General features: G+C 42.0%; 1 protein-coding gene and 1 long non-coding RNA gene across 2 annotated transcripts in view; both read right to left on the bottom strand.

The window, feature by feature from the left end:
* Positions 1-1,300: 1,300 nt before the first annotated feature.
* Positions 1,301-6,002, bottom strand: LOC135975373 (uncharacterized). The gene is made up of 2 exons (XR_010592378.1): positions 2,718-6,002; positions 1,301-2,512 (listed from the first exon to the last, which is right to left on the bottom strand). It is a non-coding gene; the product is annotated as an uncharacterized LOC135975373 (long non-coding RNA).
* A 1,873-nt stretch (positions 6,003-7,875) lies between these two features.
* Positions 7,876-15,939, bottom strand: part of NTSR1 (neurotensin receptor 1) — a 100,707-nt gene continuing 92,643 nt past the window's right edge. The window contains exons 3-4 of the mRNA XM_008178596.4: positions 15,761-15,851; positions 7,876-8,914 (exon numbers count right to left, since the gene is read on the bottom strand). Of these exons, the coding sequence (XP_008176818.2) occupies positions 8,665-8,914; positions 15,761-15,851 (341 nt within the window). The 3' untranslated portion in view covers positions 7,876-8,664. The remainder of the gene's footprint in view (positions 8,915-15,760; positions 15,852-15,939) is intronic.

Below are 15,939 nucleotides of genomic sequence, written 5' to 3'. Positions count from 1 at the left end.
AAGAAGTTGCTGCCAATTCCTTGTGCACTGGACTGAAAATTCATTTTTTAAAAAGAGAACCAGTTGAACACCAGAAAAATTGATTTGTCTAATGATGTATTGATTCTTTAATAATTGATGATATTGAGGAAATAGTTGCTTCTTGCTAGCCTCGTCATAAAACTGGGAGAAATGTGTTCTCCCAGTTCCAAGCAGCTGTCAATTTTAACCACGATTTAAAAGTTAATTTTCCAACCCTGAACGATTCCAGATGTTAAAGGATTTTTTTATTCTTCCAATCACATTTTTGGGTGTGCAGAAATCAAATCATTAGGATTGATTGGCTGAAAAAAATGAAGCCTTTAGAGATTTTTCTCACACCTTGCTGAGGTAATGACACTGCTTCTTGAGAAGTGGGGAGAGTCAAGGTCTGTAGGGTATTTGAGGTGGAAAGTTGCACACTCAGCATTAGGTTTAAGGACACTGTTTAGCATGTAGGGAAATACATGAGTGTTTTGTTGCTGCAGAATAAATGTGTGTTAGAAAAATTGCTACCACAAGGGTAAAAGCAGAGAAGAGATTGGGGGGAAAAAAGAGCAGATTATTCAAATAAATGAAAGGACAAGGAACGTAAGGATGATCTTGTGTTTAAGGCAGAGGCAAAGAAGATTTGGGTGCAATTTCCAGCCCTCCCACAGAACTCCTGTGTGACTAGGCAAATTGCTCAATCTCTCTGAAGCTCAGCTCCCCACTGTCTAAGTCAAATTTGCTGCCCACTTTAAGATGCCAGCAGCATCTTGCTTTCGGTTTCTGGCTGTCTCTGTAGAATGCCCAACACTTACAGGCTAGGGAGGGAGGCATTCAGACTCGTCTTTCCTAAATAAGTCACTCCTTCTTCTATAAAGGAGTTAATAGATTCATAGATTCTAAAGCCAGAGTGGAGCACTGTGATCATCTAGTCCAGGGATTGGCCCGCGGCCTGCCAGGGAAATCCGCTGGCGGGCCGGGACGGTTTGTTTACCTGCAGCATCCACAGGTTCAGCCGATCGCAGCTCCCACTGGCTGAGGTTCGCCGTGCCAGGCCAATGAGGGCGGTGGGAAGCGGCCGCTGTTTCCCGCAGCATCCATTGGCCTGGCATGGCGAGACCCATACCAGCAGTTCCATTCTTTTGTCTGGGATTGAAGTCTGGCAGAGTTGCAACATCAGGTTAAAAGCCAGTTGAATTTCACATGCCTAAACCAGAGTTGAATGGCCCTCTAACGCTAGTAATTAAGCTTCGTCATTAACCCAGATCTGCCACTTAAACATGAGCCTTCAAAATCTTAAAGTTGGTTATTTATTTCTTAAGATCAATGAATTAAAAAAAAACAAAACAAAACAAAAAATCACCATACAATACAAAGGTTAATATCAGAAAGTAGCCTTTTTGTTACAGTTTGGTCATAAAATACAGTATAAATAATAGCATGTTACATTAAAATAACATTTTCGATTGCTACACAGGGGGATTTCACATCCCACTCCCTTCCCTTTGCCAGAGTAACTATTACAAATTAGACTCTGAGACACTCTTAACATTCATTATTTCTGGCACACAACAGGCCACATAAAATAAAGCACACACAAATTCTGTATTTTTTTTTAAAAAAAGTGCACTTTTTGTATTTTCACCACAAGTACATGTCAAATTGCACAGCTTAAGGGATTCTCGAGCACAAAACCAGGACATTAGAATGAGATTTTTGGATTGGCTATTTAGCTGCTTAAAAAAATCCAGACTACAACAGACACACTTGTTCAGCTATCGTTTCATAATGGGAAATAATTGTAAGCAATACCCTTTTTCCCTAACAGAATTACCATACAATTCCTTAATCACCAAAATATCAAAAGAATACTCAAATGTATATTGCACCCACAAACTCTGCGCTGTCATGCTGTGTAAATGTGTCTCCTCTTCATGAAGGGTGTATGCTCTGGTAATCAGCCAGGCTAAAGGACCTTCCGTTTAAATCTGTAACACAAATTGTGTGCAGTTGTAACACACTTTTCTTTTGTGTTTTGTTATACATTTGCTACTATAAATTAAAAGATCCTGTTTGCTAACCTCTCCCAGATGAACCTTCTGTTTAGTTCAATTTTTAAAGGGCGAAGTCATTGAAGCGAAATCTCATGCACTTTACAAAAAGGCAAGATCAGCAGAGCATTAAAACACTGAGTGCTGGACCTTTGATGATAAAGTCTTGTCTAGGGGATATTTCTGACTAGTATAATGACACTAGAAATCTGATTTCACACACTGACAAAATGGATGACACTGTCAAGAACACTGCAAAGGTAAATGAAAGCTTAAAATTACATTTAAAGAGGTTGCCGGGCGAAATCTCATTAGACTCGAGTCACTTAGAATCCATGCTAGCATTTCACATCTGTGGGTTCTAAGGCTTCTTTGAGTGGAAATGAGCATTGCACATCACTAGTAGGAAATTCACATGGATCCAACATCTCACAGACGCTCTCTCTCCTCTGTCCCTATATATAATTTAGAAGTAAACAAGTATATGAAACAAAAATAAGGATGAGTGAATTAATTATGCCCAATGTCAAGCCCACTCCAACTTTATCAGTTTTAGAGTTCAGTTCATTCCCAAACCTTCTTAGGTTAGCAGAGACTGTGGTTAAAAAGGAGCAGAAAGGGAAACAGAGAAAAATTCTAATAAAGATAATTTGTATGTACCATGAAGTCTGTACCATTTTCTTGCAGCAACCGGTGTTCTTCTCTCTGTAATACACAGCACGGGCTTCTCTTTAGCTAGAAAAATATGAGTGTTTGTTTTAAATTGAGTGCTTGAAACCGCCTGCTCACACCCATGAGTTTCTGAATATGCCAGAACTTTGGGGTCTGAAATTATGTTCCAAACTGGAACCTCCCCTTGTTTCCAGACATCCAGATTTGGCCAGTTGAAAAAGATTTGGGCTAAAATTGCAAATCAGGACTTTTGCTTTAGGCCCATCTCTGTTTTAGAATGCAGGAACAAAGGTTTGTGAACCAGAAAAACGTTTGGGCAAGTTCACAAAATCTTTTATCTCTTCAAGGTTAGTCCATCCCTACTAAGAATCCATAAAGGTTTGTCCCAATGTCTTTGTTTTCGGTTGAGGTCTTTCCTATTTTCATGCCAAATCAAAGATAAACCTATCAGCTGCTCAGAATTACGAGGATATCTGGGTATATCTCACTTAATCATTTTCCTGTCTTGGGCACAGGTGCACCTCAGTCCCTCCTATTCTCTGCGTGTGGCACATAATAGTCTAGTCTTCTGTGGGCTGTATTATTTTGGTCTAATTTCAGCTGTTGGGGTTAGTGTGCAGGTGCCAGCTGGTGTTGGTGGCCTGTAGTATAGAGGAGGTCAGACAAGAAGACCTGGTGGTCCCATCTGGCTTTAAACTCTATGATGCTATAACAATATTCTCAGTGCTGCTGTTACCCACTAGAGAAAAACTAGGACAAACATCTCAGGTAAGACTGATTTTCATGCCGTGCTTTTATTCTCCCTACCGATTGAAGAATGGATAATCAAGCATGTTTTGGCAGGTTGGTATTTATCAGGAATATTAATGACATTTAACATCTCAAGAATGATTTGGTGCAGGGTCGGAGTTTCAAATGCATCTGAGTTAGGATGATGGGTCCCACTGAAAGTCAACTGGACTTATTCTCCTAACTTCCCTAGGCGCTTTTGAAACCCCACCCTTAAACTGTGCAGCTCCTGTTAGAAGTGTGGTTAAAACAATCCTGAGGCCACTCCCAGGATCAGAAATATGGGCTCTTGTCCACTAGGCTCAGAGTTCAGTGTATGAGGTTGTGATTCATCTTCCCTCTACTCAAACAATGTAATAGGGAGGGCAGGTTTTAGATCTGCAGGCTGAGTTTGGTGAGACTTTGCAGGGAATATGGCCACAGCCAGTGTGCACAGTACTTGTTGTCGTTCAAGTTATTTCTGCAGAGCTCTTAATCAGCTGGAAGCAGCTTCTAAGTCACAATGCTGGCATGGCTGCAACACATCCTGCTACTGTATTATATCTACTTATCCCTGGGGTAAGGCCCAGCTGCAGGCCTGGTGACATTCTGTCTACCGACACTGTCTGTTAACGTCAATGGGAGTTCGATAGTAGCTACATTTCCATGTTCTGTACTGATTGCTGAAATTACAGAATTATTTTTGTCTGTGTTAATTTTTTTCTAAGCATTCAAGGCGAAAAGACCGATCAACTACAGGGATAGAATTCTAGTCCATGAAACGATACAGATAGTCAAACAGTAGGAATCCTGTTTGGATCCTGACCTGCAACTTCTTCAGCCAGGCCTCTTTTATGGGAGCAAATAATATCTTACTGCCAGTTATTTCTGGGTGCAATTTAGGCCCTTTAGACATTAAATTACCTGCTTTGGTAGCATAAGTGATTTAAATTGTTCAGGCAGCCAGAATTATTTGCAACTCGAAGGCCCAGTTAGGCTGAAAATTTGGTTCATTAGGTTCTTTTCTGATCTGAAACAGACAGGTATTCATTACTGTGAGACTTGAAAATACTGTTACAGAATCCAACAGGGCAACAGGTTGCTTATCACTTTGGCTTATCCCATCTATAACACCTTCTACTGATGTCTAACACATACTGCTCATGTCTGTAACATGCTTATAATATCTGTTGATTATTCATAAACCATTTATAAATGAAACCTTTATTTAAAGTGAAACCACCCTACCTTTTGGTTTTTCTAGGTAAATTTAATAAGTTATGTTTCTAACTAGATAGAAGCCCACTGTATGCAAAATAAAGATGCTCCTTAAAGAGTAATTTTTGCACTGCTTCTGGGATTACCATGGGAATCAAATAAAAAACAAACCAACCACAAAACAGAGCAGAGCTCACATTTTGGCAGAGTCAAATGAAACTAAACCCACAAAAATTTCCATTCTAAACTTAGAACCCTTGATTTTCAAGTGGATTTGTATAGCGATAATTCAATAGCCTTTTGATAGCTATGATTCGCAGCTGCACATGCATGAACTCTGTCACCTAAACCTTATGGGACCTAATCCACAGGACACTAATCCTGTACTAGAAAAATTCACTGGTGGTCAGAGTATTGGCAACTGACTTTTATCAATCAGGTGGGAAGTTTAACTGGGAAAAGGAGACTAATTTGCACTGTAAATTAAAACGGTAAGCCTCTTTCATTTAACAATTAATATTGTAACCAGCTGGCTAGTATATCTATGTATCACTCTGCCATTTACTCAGCAGAGTCAGAGCTGTTCAGCTGTGTGTCATAGCCCCTGCACTGCTATGAGCTACTGGAGATTCTATTTTATTTCAGAGGATAGGGGATTATGCTTTTGAAGCAGAAGGACATAAATTCTGTCCTCACTGCCAGAGGAAATTCTGAGTGGCCATGGTGTGCCAGCATAGCAGCAACTGTTACCATCAAGAAATAATAGTTCCTAGGTGACACTGGTTCAAGAATTAACCTTGCTTGGCATACCAGACACTCAGTCTTCCTTTTTCTACCATATGTGACCCACTCATTTTTTAGAACAAATCTGCAATTTACTTCCTTCTTATAGCCCATTCAAATCAACACAATTATTCTAAGCACTACTTACTGACGATCAAAACTTTGCACTGATTTCCCAAAGACTTAACTTTGTCTGACTGGAATTATTGGTCTGCTGGTCAGGTTTCGGATATAACCATTTGCCCAGGAGACATGATAGCAACACCTGGCAATGTAAGTGAATTTGACTATGTGCAGGTGGGCCTGGACACTATTGTGTTAACTTGTGCATAGATATATACTAGAATATGATGTGGCTGATCACAAGAGCTTGGCACACGTTGCACAAACCCTTGTGCTGGTTCCATTTCACTCAGCTCACCAGTGTAATAGCAGAGGTACTTCTTTAGCTTATTATGTGGGGCCTGTGTTTTTGGTGTATTTTCTTGCATTAGATCAGGGGTCGGCAACGTTCGGCACGCGGCTCACCAGGGTAAGCACCCTGGTGGGCCGGGCCAGTTTTATTTACCTGCTGACGCGGCAGGTTTGGCCGATCGCGACCCCCACTGGCCGCGATTCGCCACCCCGGGACAATGGGGGCAGCGAGAAGCCGCGGCCAGCACATCGCTCGCCTGCGCCGCTTCTCGCCGCCCCCATTGGCCAGGGACGGCGAACCGCGCGGCCAGTGGGGGCCGCGATTGGCCAAACCTGCCGCGTCAGCAGGTAAATAAAACTGGCCCGGCCTGCCAGGGTGCTTACCCTGGTGAGCCGTGTGCCGAACGTTGCCGACCCCTGCATTAGATGGTTGGCTGGTAGAGATGGGAGCATTAACTCAAACCCTAAAGCTACACAGCCATTCGGATAAAAGGTTTGCAAATCCAAACCTAGGGTTAGATCTGATCCAAGTCCCACTTTTTATCTGGCCATAGCTTTGGTTTGCTGCCTGCCTGCAGCCATGGTTGAATACAGATTAGCTCCTCCCAGCTGGGCTGAACTCTTGTATTAAGCACTCAATTAACAAAGAGGATTTATGCCACATAAAGGTTTGTATGTACGCACCTTCTGTTGGAACATGACTGACTGTAACAGGGCCAGGCACCTCCTGAGCATCTCTTGGTGGCCAGAGGTCACTCTGTGGTGTCCAGCTACCAACTTCTCCCCTATTCAGGGCCCCTTAATAACTCACCATCAACAGGTAATTACAACATTCCCCTCCTGGGGACCCATTTATTGAGTCCTTACATACTGGACCTCCTGGTCCCAACATCAATTCAGTCACACTCTGCTAGTCAGGGTCACTCGTAGGAGCTAAGCCCCATACTCCCAGGCTTTACTTGACTGAACCTCAGCCCCCTGGTTCTGGCTTCCAGGCCCAAACCCTTCTCTCAGTCAAGGCCCCTACCAGGAGCCTCTGGATTACTGCCTCTCCTCTCTGTCACAGCTCCCTTAGTTTCAGAGTCTTCCTTGCAGAAACCTTTCACTTGCTGCCATTCCCTCCACTCCTCTTTCTACTTCATTGTGCCCTCTTGCTGCTCTTTATAGGGCAGTCACCCTAATCTCTCCCAGGAGTGGCTCATTTTGTAATCAGGGTTGGCTAGCTCCAGCCCATAAGTAGCAAACCATCCTATTACACGGCCTATTCAGACCCAACAGTTCTGTCTGTTGCCCTTCTAGTCTGTCAAGAAGGGGCCTGGTTTTGGAACTGGGAATCCTGAATTTAAATCATCTTGTTTTCTGTTAATTCTTCGGGTGTGTTGTCTGCGGCCAGAGATTGGTAAAGACACCAGTTAAAAAATGATAGGAAATACAGATCATTAGGTCACAGAAAAAGAAAATTGCACTAGAGTCTGGGACTCTAAAGCCCTGGCTGGGATGATTTAGTCGGGAATTGGTCCTGCTTTGAGCAGGGAGTTGGACTAGATGACCTCCTGAGGTCCCTTCCAACCCTGATATTCTATGACTCCTTTGTGGCCCTTGTACCTTGGACTTGAGCTTGCCCTTTGGGATATCCGCAAACTCTCTAATAAAACACCTGCAAATTGAGAAAAACTGGAATAAGAATGGCTAAGAAATCAATTATCTGTGCCCTGCAGAATTCATGCAGGTTGCTCTATGCCTCTCCTTCATCCATTAGCAGCCCTCGCTCATCATGGTCCAGGCATATGCTCATCTCTTGATATGTCTCAACTAACTTTTTACCTTTTTTCAGTGGTAAAAATGGGATTTGGTTATGAAGCAAATGTAAGATTGCCCTCTTATTTGTTTTTAACAATAAGATTTGCCTCAATTTAAGCATTCTAAACTTTGTCATTATTATTATTATTATTATTATGTATTATTTTATGTATTTGTGTGATGATCTTGCTGAAAGGATCCAAGAGGTATCGAGGCCCCATTGTGCTAGGCACTACACACACCCCTAACAAAAAGATGATCCTTGCCCCCTAAGAGCACTGAACAGTGTTTTCCAAGGTACCATCCTAATCTAGGTAAGGCATTATCGTTATTTTATTATTTAATTTAGGGACACTAAATTGGCTCTCCTGGACACCCTGGTCTAATTAATCAGAATGAGTTCTATAAATAACCACCTTGCTCCCTGAGTGCTATATTCCCTATTGATTCCATTATTTCCATTTCTCTTTCTTTTATCACCTCTTGGATTACTACTCCCCCCCTCAAAAAATATCCCTGTTCACTCAAAACTGCCTTGCTCCTCATTAAAGTCTCAGCTCAGTGCCACCAAGAGAAACAATGTTGAGCTCTTCAACTTTAGCACGGCATCTCTGCACGGAGAAAAGGACGAAGCACGATATGAGTTGCCTAAGCTTGACATTTATAGGCTGAAGAAGTGCTGTGGCTTTCCAGATAACACTGCATCGGAATCTATGCCATACCAAAGTTACAAAATGCGTAGACATTATTCACAAGAGGCAAGGCTGATGCTTTAAAATAACCCCAAAGTTACTGGCAGAACGAAGCCTATTTGTTCCAACAAAAATGAGACTGCTAAACACATTCGTGTTATGGTGAATTTAGAGACCATGCATTAAGGTCCCAGAGGTCTCTCTTACGTCCTAAATCCATGTTGAAACACATTCTCCCTTCCTTTGGCTTCACTTGGGGCTCAGTATGTCGTTTCCCTAGTGACTTGGCTGGAAAACGTATGGTTGCTAGAGATGCTGTTGGACTTCCTGGTGAAGCTGGGTCTCTTTTTCTTCTTTCTCCATGGCAGGCACAGGAACATGAGCGTGGAGAGGAAGATCTGGCGGAAGTTTGCGGATACCAGGTTGTAGAGGATGGGGTTGATGGCAGAACTGACGTAGAAGAGGACATTTGTCAACATGTAGAAGTAGTGGTAGAAATTATAAAGGAACCTGATGGAATAGAACAAGAAGAGAGTGGAAATATGAGTGGGGGAGGAGAGTATGAATAACTTACAATTGCAGGGTTGGAGAAAATGGAAGCCAGATTTTCAGGGGATTGCCATACTAGATATCAAATGTGGTCCATCTAGTCCAGGGATCGGCAACCTTTGGCACGCGGCCCACCATGGTAAGCCCCCTGGCGGGCTGGGCCGGTTTGTTTACTTGCCACGTCCGCAGGTTTGGCCGATCGTGGCTCCCACTGGCTGCGGTTCGCCGTCCCAGTCCAATGGGGGCTGCGAGAAGCGGTGTGGGCCAAGGGATGTGCTGGCTGCCGCTTCCCTGGGACAGCGAACCGTGGGTGTTTCCATGAGTGGTTTTTTTTAGGGGTGGGGCAGGAGGAGAGGGGGAGAGTTTTCAAAAAAATGTTTGTGGAAAATATTTAGTGTGTTCTCTGCACCTCTGTTAAAACAAAGTTCTACATAAGGATCCTGATTCAAAGCCCATCAAAGTCAACAGAATGATTCCTATTGACTTCAATGGACTTTGGACGTGGTTCTTGGGAACAACTTTGCTATCTGATGAGGAGCTTGTATCACTGTAATAACATATCTAGAGCTGATCAATATTTTTTGCACAATTTGTTTTTCATTTTTTTAAAATGGCCTTTTCCTGAAAATTAACCTTTTTGCTGAAAAATTGACAGATTTTTTTTTATTTTTTCCTCAGCATTTCTCATCAATATCTTCACCGACTTTTTTAACAAGTGATTTGCAAAATCATTCTTGAAAAATTTCATTGACCAAACACCCACTTTTCAGCAAGTCAAAATTTTCGATGATGATTTTGAAATTACTTTTGATAAAAATGTCAGTAAGGAATATCATGAGAAATTTCACAAAAACCAGAAGATGAGTCCATTTCAAACCTGAAATGTCAGACACTTTAGTTTGCAGTTGTAGCCCTGTCAGTCCCAGAGTAGGAAAGACAAGGTAATATCTTTTGATGGAGTAACTTCTGTTGGTGCAACAGACAAGCTTTCCTGCTGCACAGACCTGAAGAAGAGGTCTGTGCAGCTTGAAAGCTTGTTACTTTCACCAACAGACGTTGGTTCGTTAAAAGATATTACCTCACCAAACTTTTTAGTGAAATTATCAACCTGTTTTTCAACCAGGTCTAACTAAAACCCATACAGGAGTTCCATCCTGTTCCTATTTTAGTCAACTTCAAAACTTCCATTGCTTATAGGTATGTAGGAACCAGACTATGGCCAGGAACTCATCAACTTGATAACAAAAGGATGGTTTTTAGTGTGATGTGCAAACACCGCAAGGGTAGAAGGCACAGGAATCTCTACAGACTGAAGAACTGTGTATAAGATACTGCAACTGCCTTCTCTAATTGCTTATGAGAGTTGTCATAGGTATATGCCAAGCTTTGTAAAGTCAGGACAGTTATTTTTAGTGGTGTGGGAGGTTGTGCATCATTCTAAGGCTGTCAACATGATAGCATGAATCCTGATTATAGGGTTTTGCTCTGTGCAAAAGGTTTTTAAGGGTTAAGACACACAGACCTTCAGAGAAAATCGCAATCTACTGCAGAACCCACGTCAGTGTCTCTGATTTAATGGCTACAAAGTGCTAGGATATGGCGACAGCTGAAAGCAGCCAGAGGTGCACTTGTTTGGGAAAGTGCACACCTTCCAGACTGAAAGAGCTTGTCACTTAGCCCCTCATGGTGTCAATAATTATAAAGAAAATGTGAAATTCTAGTAGCTTGCAGTGCAGGTGCCTATTATTCTTGCCAAAGGAAGTACTGTGAAAGTAAGTATCCTTTCAAGCAGTTCCTTTCTAAATGTTCTTAAAGATCAACAAATGTTAACTTTGGTCTAGTCAGTCCTCTTAACACACTTTAACAGTTTCTTTACTGTGGTTTATCCCTACAGAAATGTACAAGATTTCTGACGCATACACACAGAAAATCTTCACCGATTCCTGTTCACTGAGGACACAATTTTCAAGTGACTGGCGATTTTAGGTGCCTTAACTTTTGATTGCCCAACCTGAGACATCGAAAAGGGACCTGCCTCAAGGCAGGCACTCACAAACAAGTCTCTTCTGGAAAAATCTTGGTCTCTAAAATCACAAATGCTGTCTGGGGTCATACTTTATATTGATTCCCTTTATAAAGAGGTTAATAAATGATTAATAGATGTTTTAACAAATGGATAATCAATGGTTGTAGATTGCCATAGAGTCCAGCAGGTCAATAGGTTGCTTATAACCATCTATAACACTTTCTACTGATGTGCTTATAACCATCTTTGGGGATGGGGTTGGAATGGGGGCGGGAAAAGGGCGGAGTCAGGGCGGGGCCAGGGCGGCAATTATTTCCCAGCCTAGGGGCGGCAAAATTATTAAACCACCACTGAGCGTGAGTATAAATAGCAGTGTAGCTACAGTCACATGGGTAGCGGCAGCAGAGCGAATACATACCTAGTGGGTTCAGAAAGGTTTGTACTCAGCATGGCTCAGTCATAGAATCATAGAATATCAGGGTTGGAAGGGACCTCAGGAGGTCATCTAGTCCAACCCCCTGCTCAAAGCAGGACCAATCTCAAACTAAATCATCCCAGCCAGGGCTTTGTCAAGCCTGACCTTAAAAACCTCTAAGGAAGGAGATTCCACCATCTCCCTAGGTAACCCATTCCAGTGCTCCTAGTGAAAACGTTTTTCCTAATATCCAACCTAAACCTACCCCACTGCAACTTGAGACCATTGCTCCTTGTTCTGTCATCTGCTACCACTGAGAACAGTCTAGTTCCATCCTCTTTGGAACCCCCTTTCAGGTAGTTGAAAGCAGCTATCAAATCCCCCTTTGTTCTTCTCATCTGCAGACTAAACAATCCCAGTTCCCTCAGTCTCTCCTCATAAGTCATGTGCTCCAGCCCCCTAATAATTTTTGTTGCCCTCTGCTGGACTCTTTCCAATTTTTCCACATCCTTCTTGTAGTGTGGGGCCCAAAACTGGACACAGTACTCCAGATGAGGCCTCACCAATGTCGAATAGAGGAGAGTGATCACATCCCTCGATCTGCTGGCAATGCCCCTACTTATACAGCCCAAAATGCCGTTAGCCTTCTTGGCAGCAAGGGCACACTGTTGTTTCATATCCAGCTTTTCATCCACTGTAACCCCTAGCTCCTTTTCTGCAGAATTGCTGCCTAGCCACTCTGTCCATAGTCTGTAGCAGTGAATGGAATTCTTCCGTCCGACGTGCAGGACTCTGCACTTGTCCTTGTTGAACCTCATCAGATTTCTTTTGGCCCAATCCTCTAATTTGTCTAGGTCCCTCTGTATCCTATCCCTACCCTCCAGCGTATCTACCACTCCTCCCAGTTTAGTGTCAGTCATGCCTCTGCTGCCACAGACAGTGCTACCGCAGCGACACTGCTATTTATACTCATGTTAGCTCTCATCGAGGTAGCGCGAGTACGTGTACAGGAGCAGGGGAACCAAACCCCTAGCTCATAGTGTAGATGTAGTCTAGGTAGCAGGGGACTCATTTGCAGAGGTGGAGAGTGCTCCACAGCTCCACTGATCTTAATGGACGCTCAGCATCCTTGAAAATCAGACCTTGTGCTCTTCTACTTGCTCACAGATGAAGGATAAATAGACCTGTGATTGTGATGTCTTACTAACCCCAACACACAAACCTTAAACACTGTGTGTTAAGCATTGGTGGCCCGTTCCAATCCTTACAAATACATCGTTGGTCTGTAGCTATGAGGTATTAATTCAAAGGAACAAGATTTCTCTTGTTCAGACATGGGCATATTTGTGGATGAGCTTACGTCAAACCACCGTAAGCAATTAATTAACCAGCAATATTGATAGCTCGCCGTTCATAATATAGCTGTAAGTTCTGGACTTTCTTAAAATTAATCATGGCTTTTAAAAATATTAATATGCAAATGGTACACATCAATCTGTGTTAACTGCTGACAAAGTTGTCTATTGCTTTTGCTCAGAGCAAATGTTATTGTTACATAACTGCTTGCTGCTTTAAGTGCTTTTCTTATAGTAAAGTAAACAAGAAATAACGGTTTGCTCCAATGCATGCCTAGGAGTCTATTTTCACTATTAAATGTAAAATCCGGTTGTTACCATGGCAGGATATACAATTTGTTTCGGTGGACTGCTCTACTGGAAATCACTGTTTCTTGTGCTTGGAATTTATGAAATTTTAATAATCACTTAGTTTGGCTGCATTTTAGCATTGTAGAAGTGTCCTCCGCTCCCCTCGTCTCCCATTCACGGCAGGAAACAGAACTCTTTTCAGAGAACAGAGGATGTAAGATTGGAAAAGAACTACCTGAGTAATGATTAGATTCTTCGCTGAACCCATCTCCTGCCATCTTCGCCTCAAGGAATCTGGGGCTAGATTTTCAGAAAGTTTAGGTGCACAATTGCATATGCAAAATGTATGCTCTATTATTTACCTGATTTGTACGTGCAGTTGTCATGACTATGCAAAAAATTGGATAGTTGCATGAGCCTATAGCTAATAGGATGTATTTTCATCTTTTATGTGAGCAATGTCAATACATGCGCATACAAACTAGGTGTGCAGTTACAAGTATAATTGCCCACTTAAAACTGTCTGAAAATCCCTGCAAATGGATGATAATTCCTATATGTTAATTCTGGCCTTTCATTGCTAAAATTAGCAAATAACCTACTCCACTCTTTTCATAGACTCATAGATTTTAAGGCTAGAAGGGACCATCTTGATCATCTACTCTGACTCCTGCATACTGCAGGCCACAGAACCTCACCCACCCATTCCTGAAGTAGGCACATAACCTTTTGCCAAGTTACCGAAGTCCTCAAATAATGATTTACAGACTTCAAGTTACAGCGAATCCATCACTTACTCTCATTCAAACCAGCAAATGATTTGTGCCCCACAGTGAAGAGGAAGGCGAAAAACCCCTAGGATTTCTTCCAATCTGACATGGGGGAAAATTCCTTCCCAACACCAAATATGGCGATCAGCTAGACCCTGAGCATGTGGACAAGACCCAGCAGTCGGACACCTGGGAAAGAATTATTTATAGTAACTCTGAGCCCTCCCCTCTAGTGTCCCATCTCCAGCTATTTGCTAATAGCAGTCATGGATTGCCTACAATGGCCTGTGACCCATCTCATCAAAACACCCCCTCCATAAACTTATCAAGCTCAGTCTTAAAACAAGTAATGTTTTTTGTGCCCTTTACTTCTCTTGGAAGGCTGTTACAGAACTTTACTCCTCTAATGTCAAGCCTAAATTTATCGATGACCAATGTATATCCATTTGTTCTTGTGCCAACATTGGCCCTTAAATAACTATTCTCCCTTCCGGGGTGTTTATCCCTCTGAGGTATTTTTAGAGAGCTATCCTATCTTCCCATAGCCTTCATTTTGTTAAGCCTAACAGATAAGCTCATTGAGTCTCCTCTCATAAGGTAAGTTTTCTATTCCTCTAATCATCTTTAGTAGCCTTTCTCTGCACCTGTTGCAGTTTCAATTAATCTTTCTTAAACATGGGAAACCAGAATTGCACACAGTATTCCAGATGAGGTTTCTTCTTGTATAATGGTAATAACACTTCCTTATCTCTTCTGGAAATACCTCACCTGATGCATCTGAGGACTGCATTAGCCTTTTTCACAGCCGCATCACATTGCCAGCTCATAGTCATGCTGTAATTGACTAATACACCCAGGTCTTTCCTCTCCTCTGTCACTTCTAAATTCTTGTTGTTAGTCCCTAAGTAAGTGACCTTGAATTTTGCACTATTAAATTTCATCCCATTTCTATTACTTCAGTTTCCAAGGTCATCCAAATCTTCTTTTATGATATTCCAGTCCTCCTCCGTATTGCAATACCTTCCAATTTTGTGTCATCCGCAAATTTTATTTGCATACTCCCACTTTTTTGTGTCAGCTTCATTAATGGAAATGTTAAATAAGATTGGTCCCAAGACCATTCCTTGAGGAAGTCCACCAGTAACCTCCCTCCTGCCTGACATTTGACCTTTCAGTATGACCCGTTGTAGTCTCCCCTTTAACCAGTTCCTTATTCACCTTTCAATTGTCATACTAGTCTCCATCTTCTCCAGTTTAACTAATAATTTCCCATGTGGAACAGTGTCATGCGTTACTGAAATCCAAGTAGATTAGATCTACTGCATTTCCTTTATTTAGAAAATCTTCTCAAAGAAAGAGATCAGGTTGGTCTGGCATTATCTACCTTTTCTAAAACCAAGATGCATTTGTATGTTGAAATGATGCAACCATTTTTCTGTCTGTGGATTCTCTCCTATCACCTGGAAAATTTAGCTTTTTTGAACTAAATTGTGTTTTGACATGAGCTGCTCCACCTTACAGCTAATGTCTCTATGTCTTAGATAGATACCAACCAAGGATTTCTTAGGGACTGGCAGAGGTGAAAATTGGTCACTGTACTAGTAACAGGTGGTAATTTTGTGATTGCCAACATGAGATAATCGGATGCTATTTGAATGCAAGGTAATGTTTTCCATCACATACATCTTTGGCATCCAGCTTTTAAAACCTGTTATGAACTTAAGAAGGTCTCAAAATTGTCTTCAGCTTGATTTTTTTATATTTCCCCTGTAAAACTTCAGGGCCAGAATCTGATCTCCTTATTAAATATCACCAGACCCCCTATTGACCTCAAAGGTGCTAGTAGTTGAATAACATGGTACTCAGTGGAAGGAAGGGGAGCACAGTCTGGCCCTTAGACTTCTGCAGTGGCAAGGTACAATTGCATTCTACTTCAAAATAATGACTCACTCTGTCCAGTGATCTGCTGGAACATAGCAAAACATGAGACGCCGTACATGATAAGGAAGCCAGCAGACCACAAAGGCAATCACAACAGCACCTGCAAGATACAAACATTTCCATTATTTTTTCCTGGAAATAAAAAAAGCGATCAGTTTTTGTGCATGTTTAACACTGTTTTCTTTTAA

This window comes from Chrysemys picta, chromosome 13, assembly GCF_011386835.1.
Source record: "Chrysemys picta bellii isolate R12L10 chromosome 13, ASM1138683v2, whole genome shotgun sequence".
NCBI classification, from domain to species: Eukaryota; Metazoa; Chordata; order Testudines; family Emydidae; genus Chrysemys; species Chrysemys picta.
Note: the sequence above shows the minus strand (reverse complement) of the source record. Positions and strands in the feature narration are given on the sequence as shown.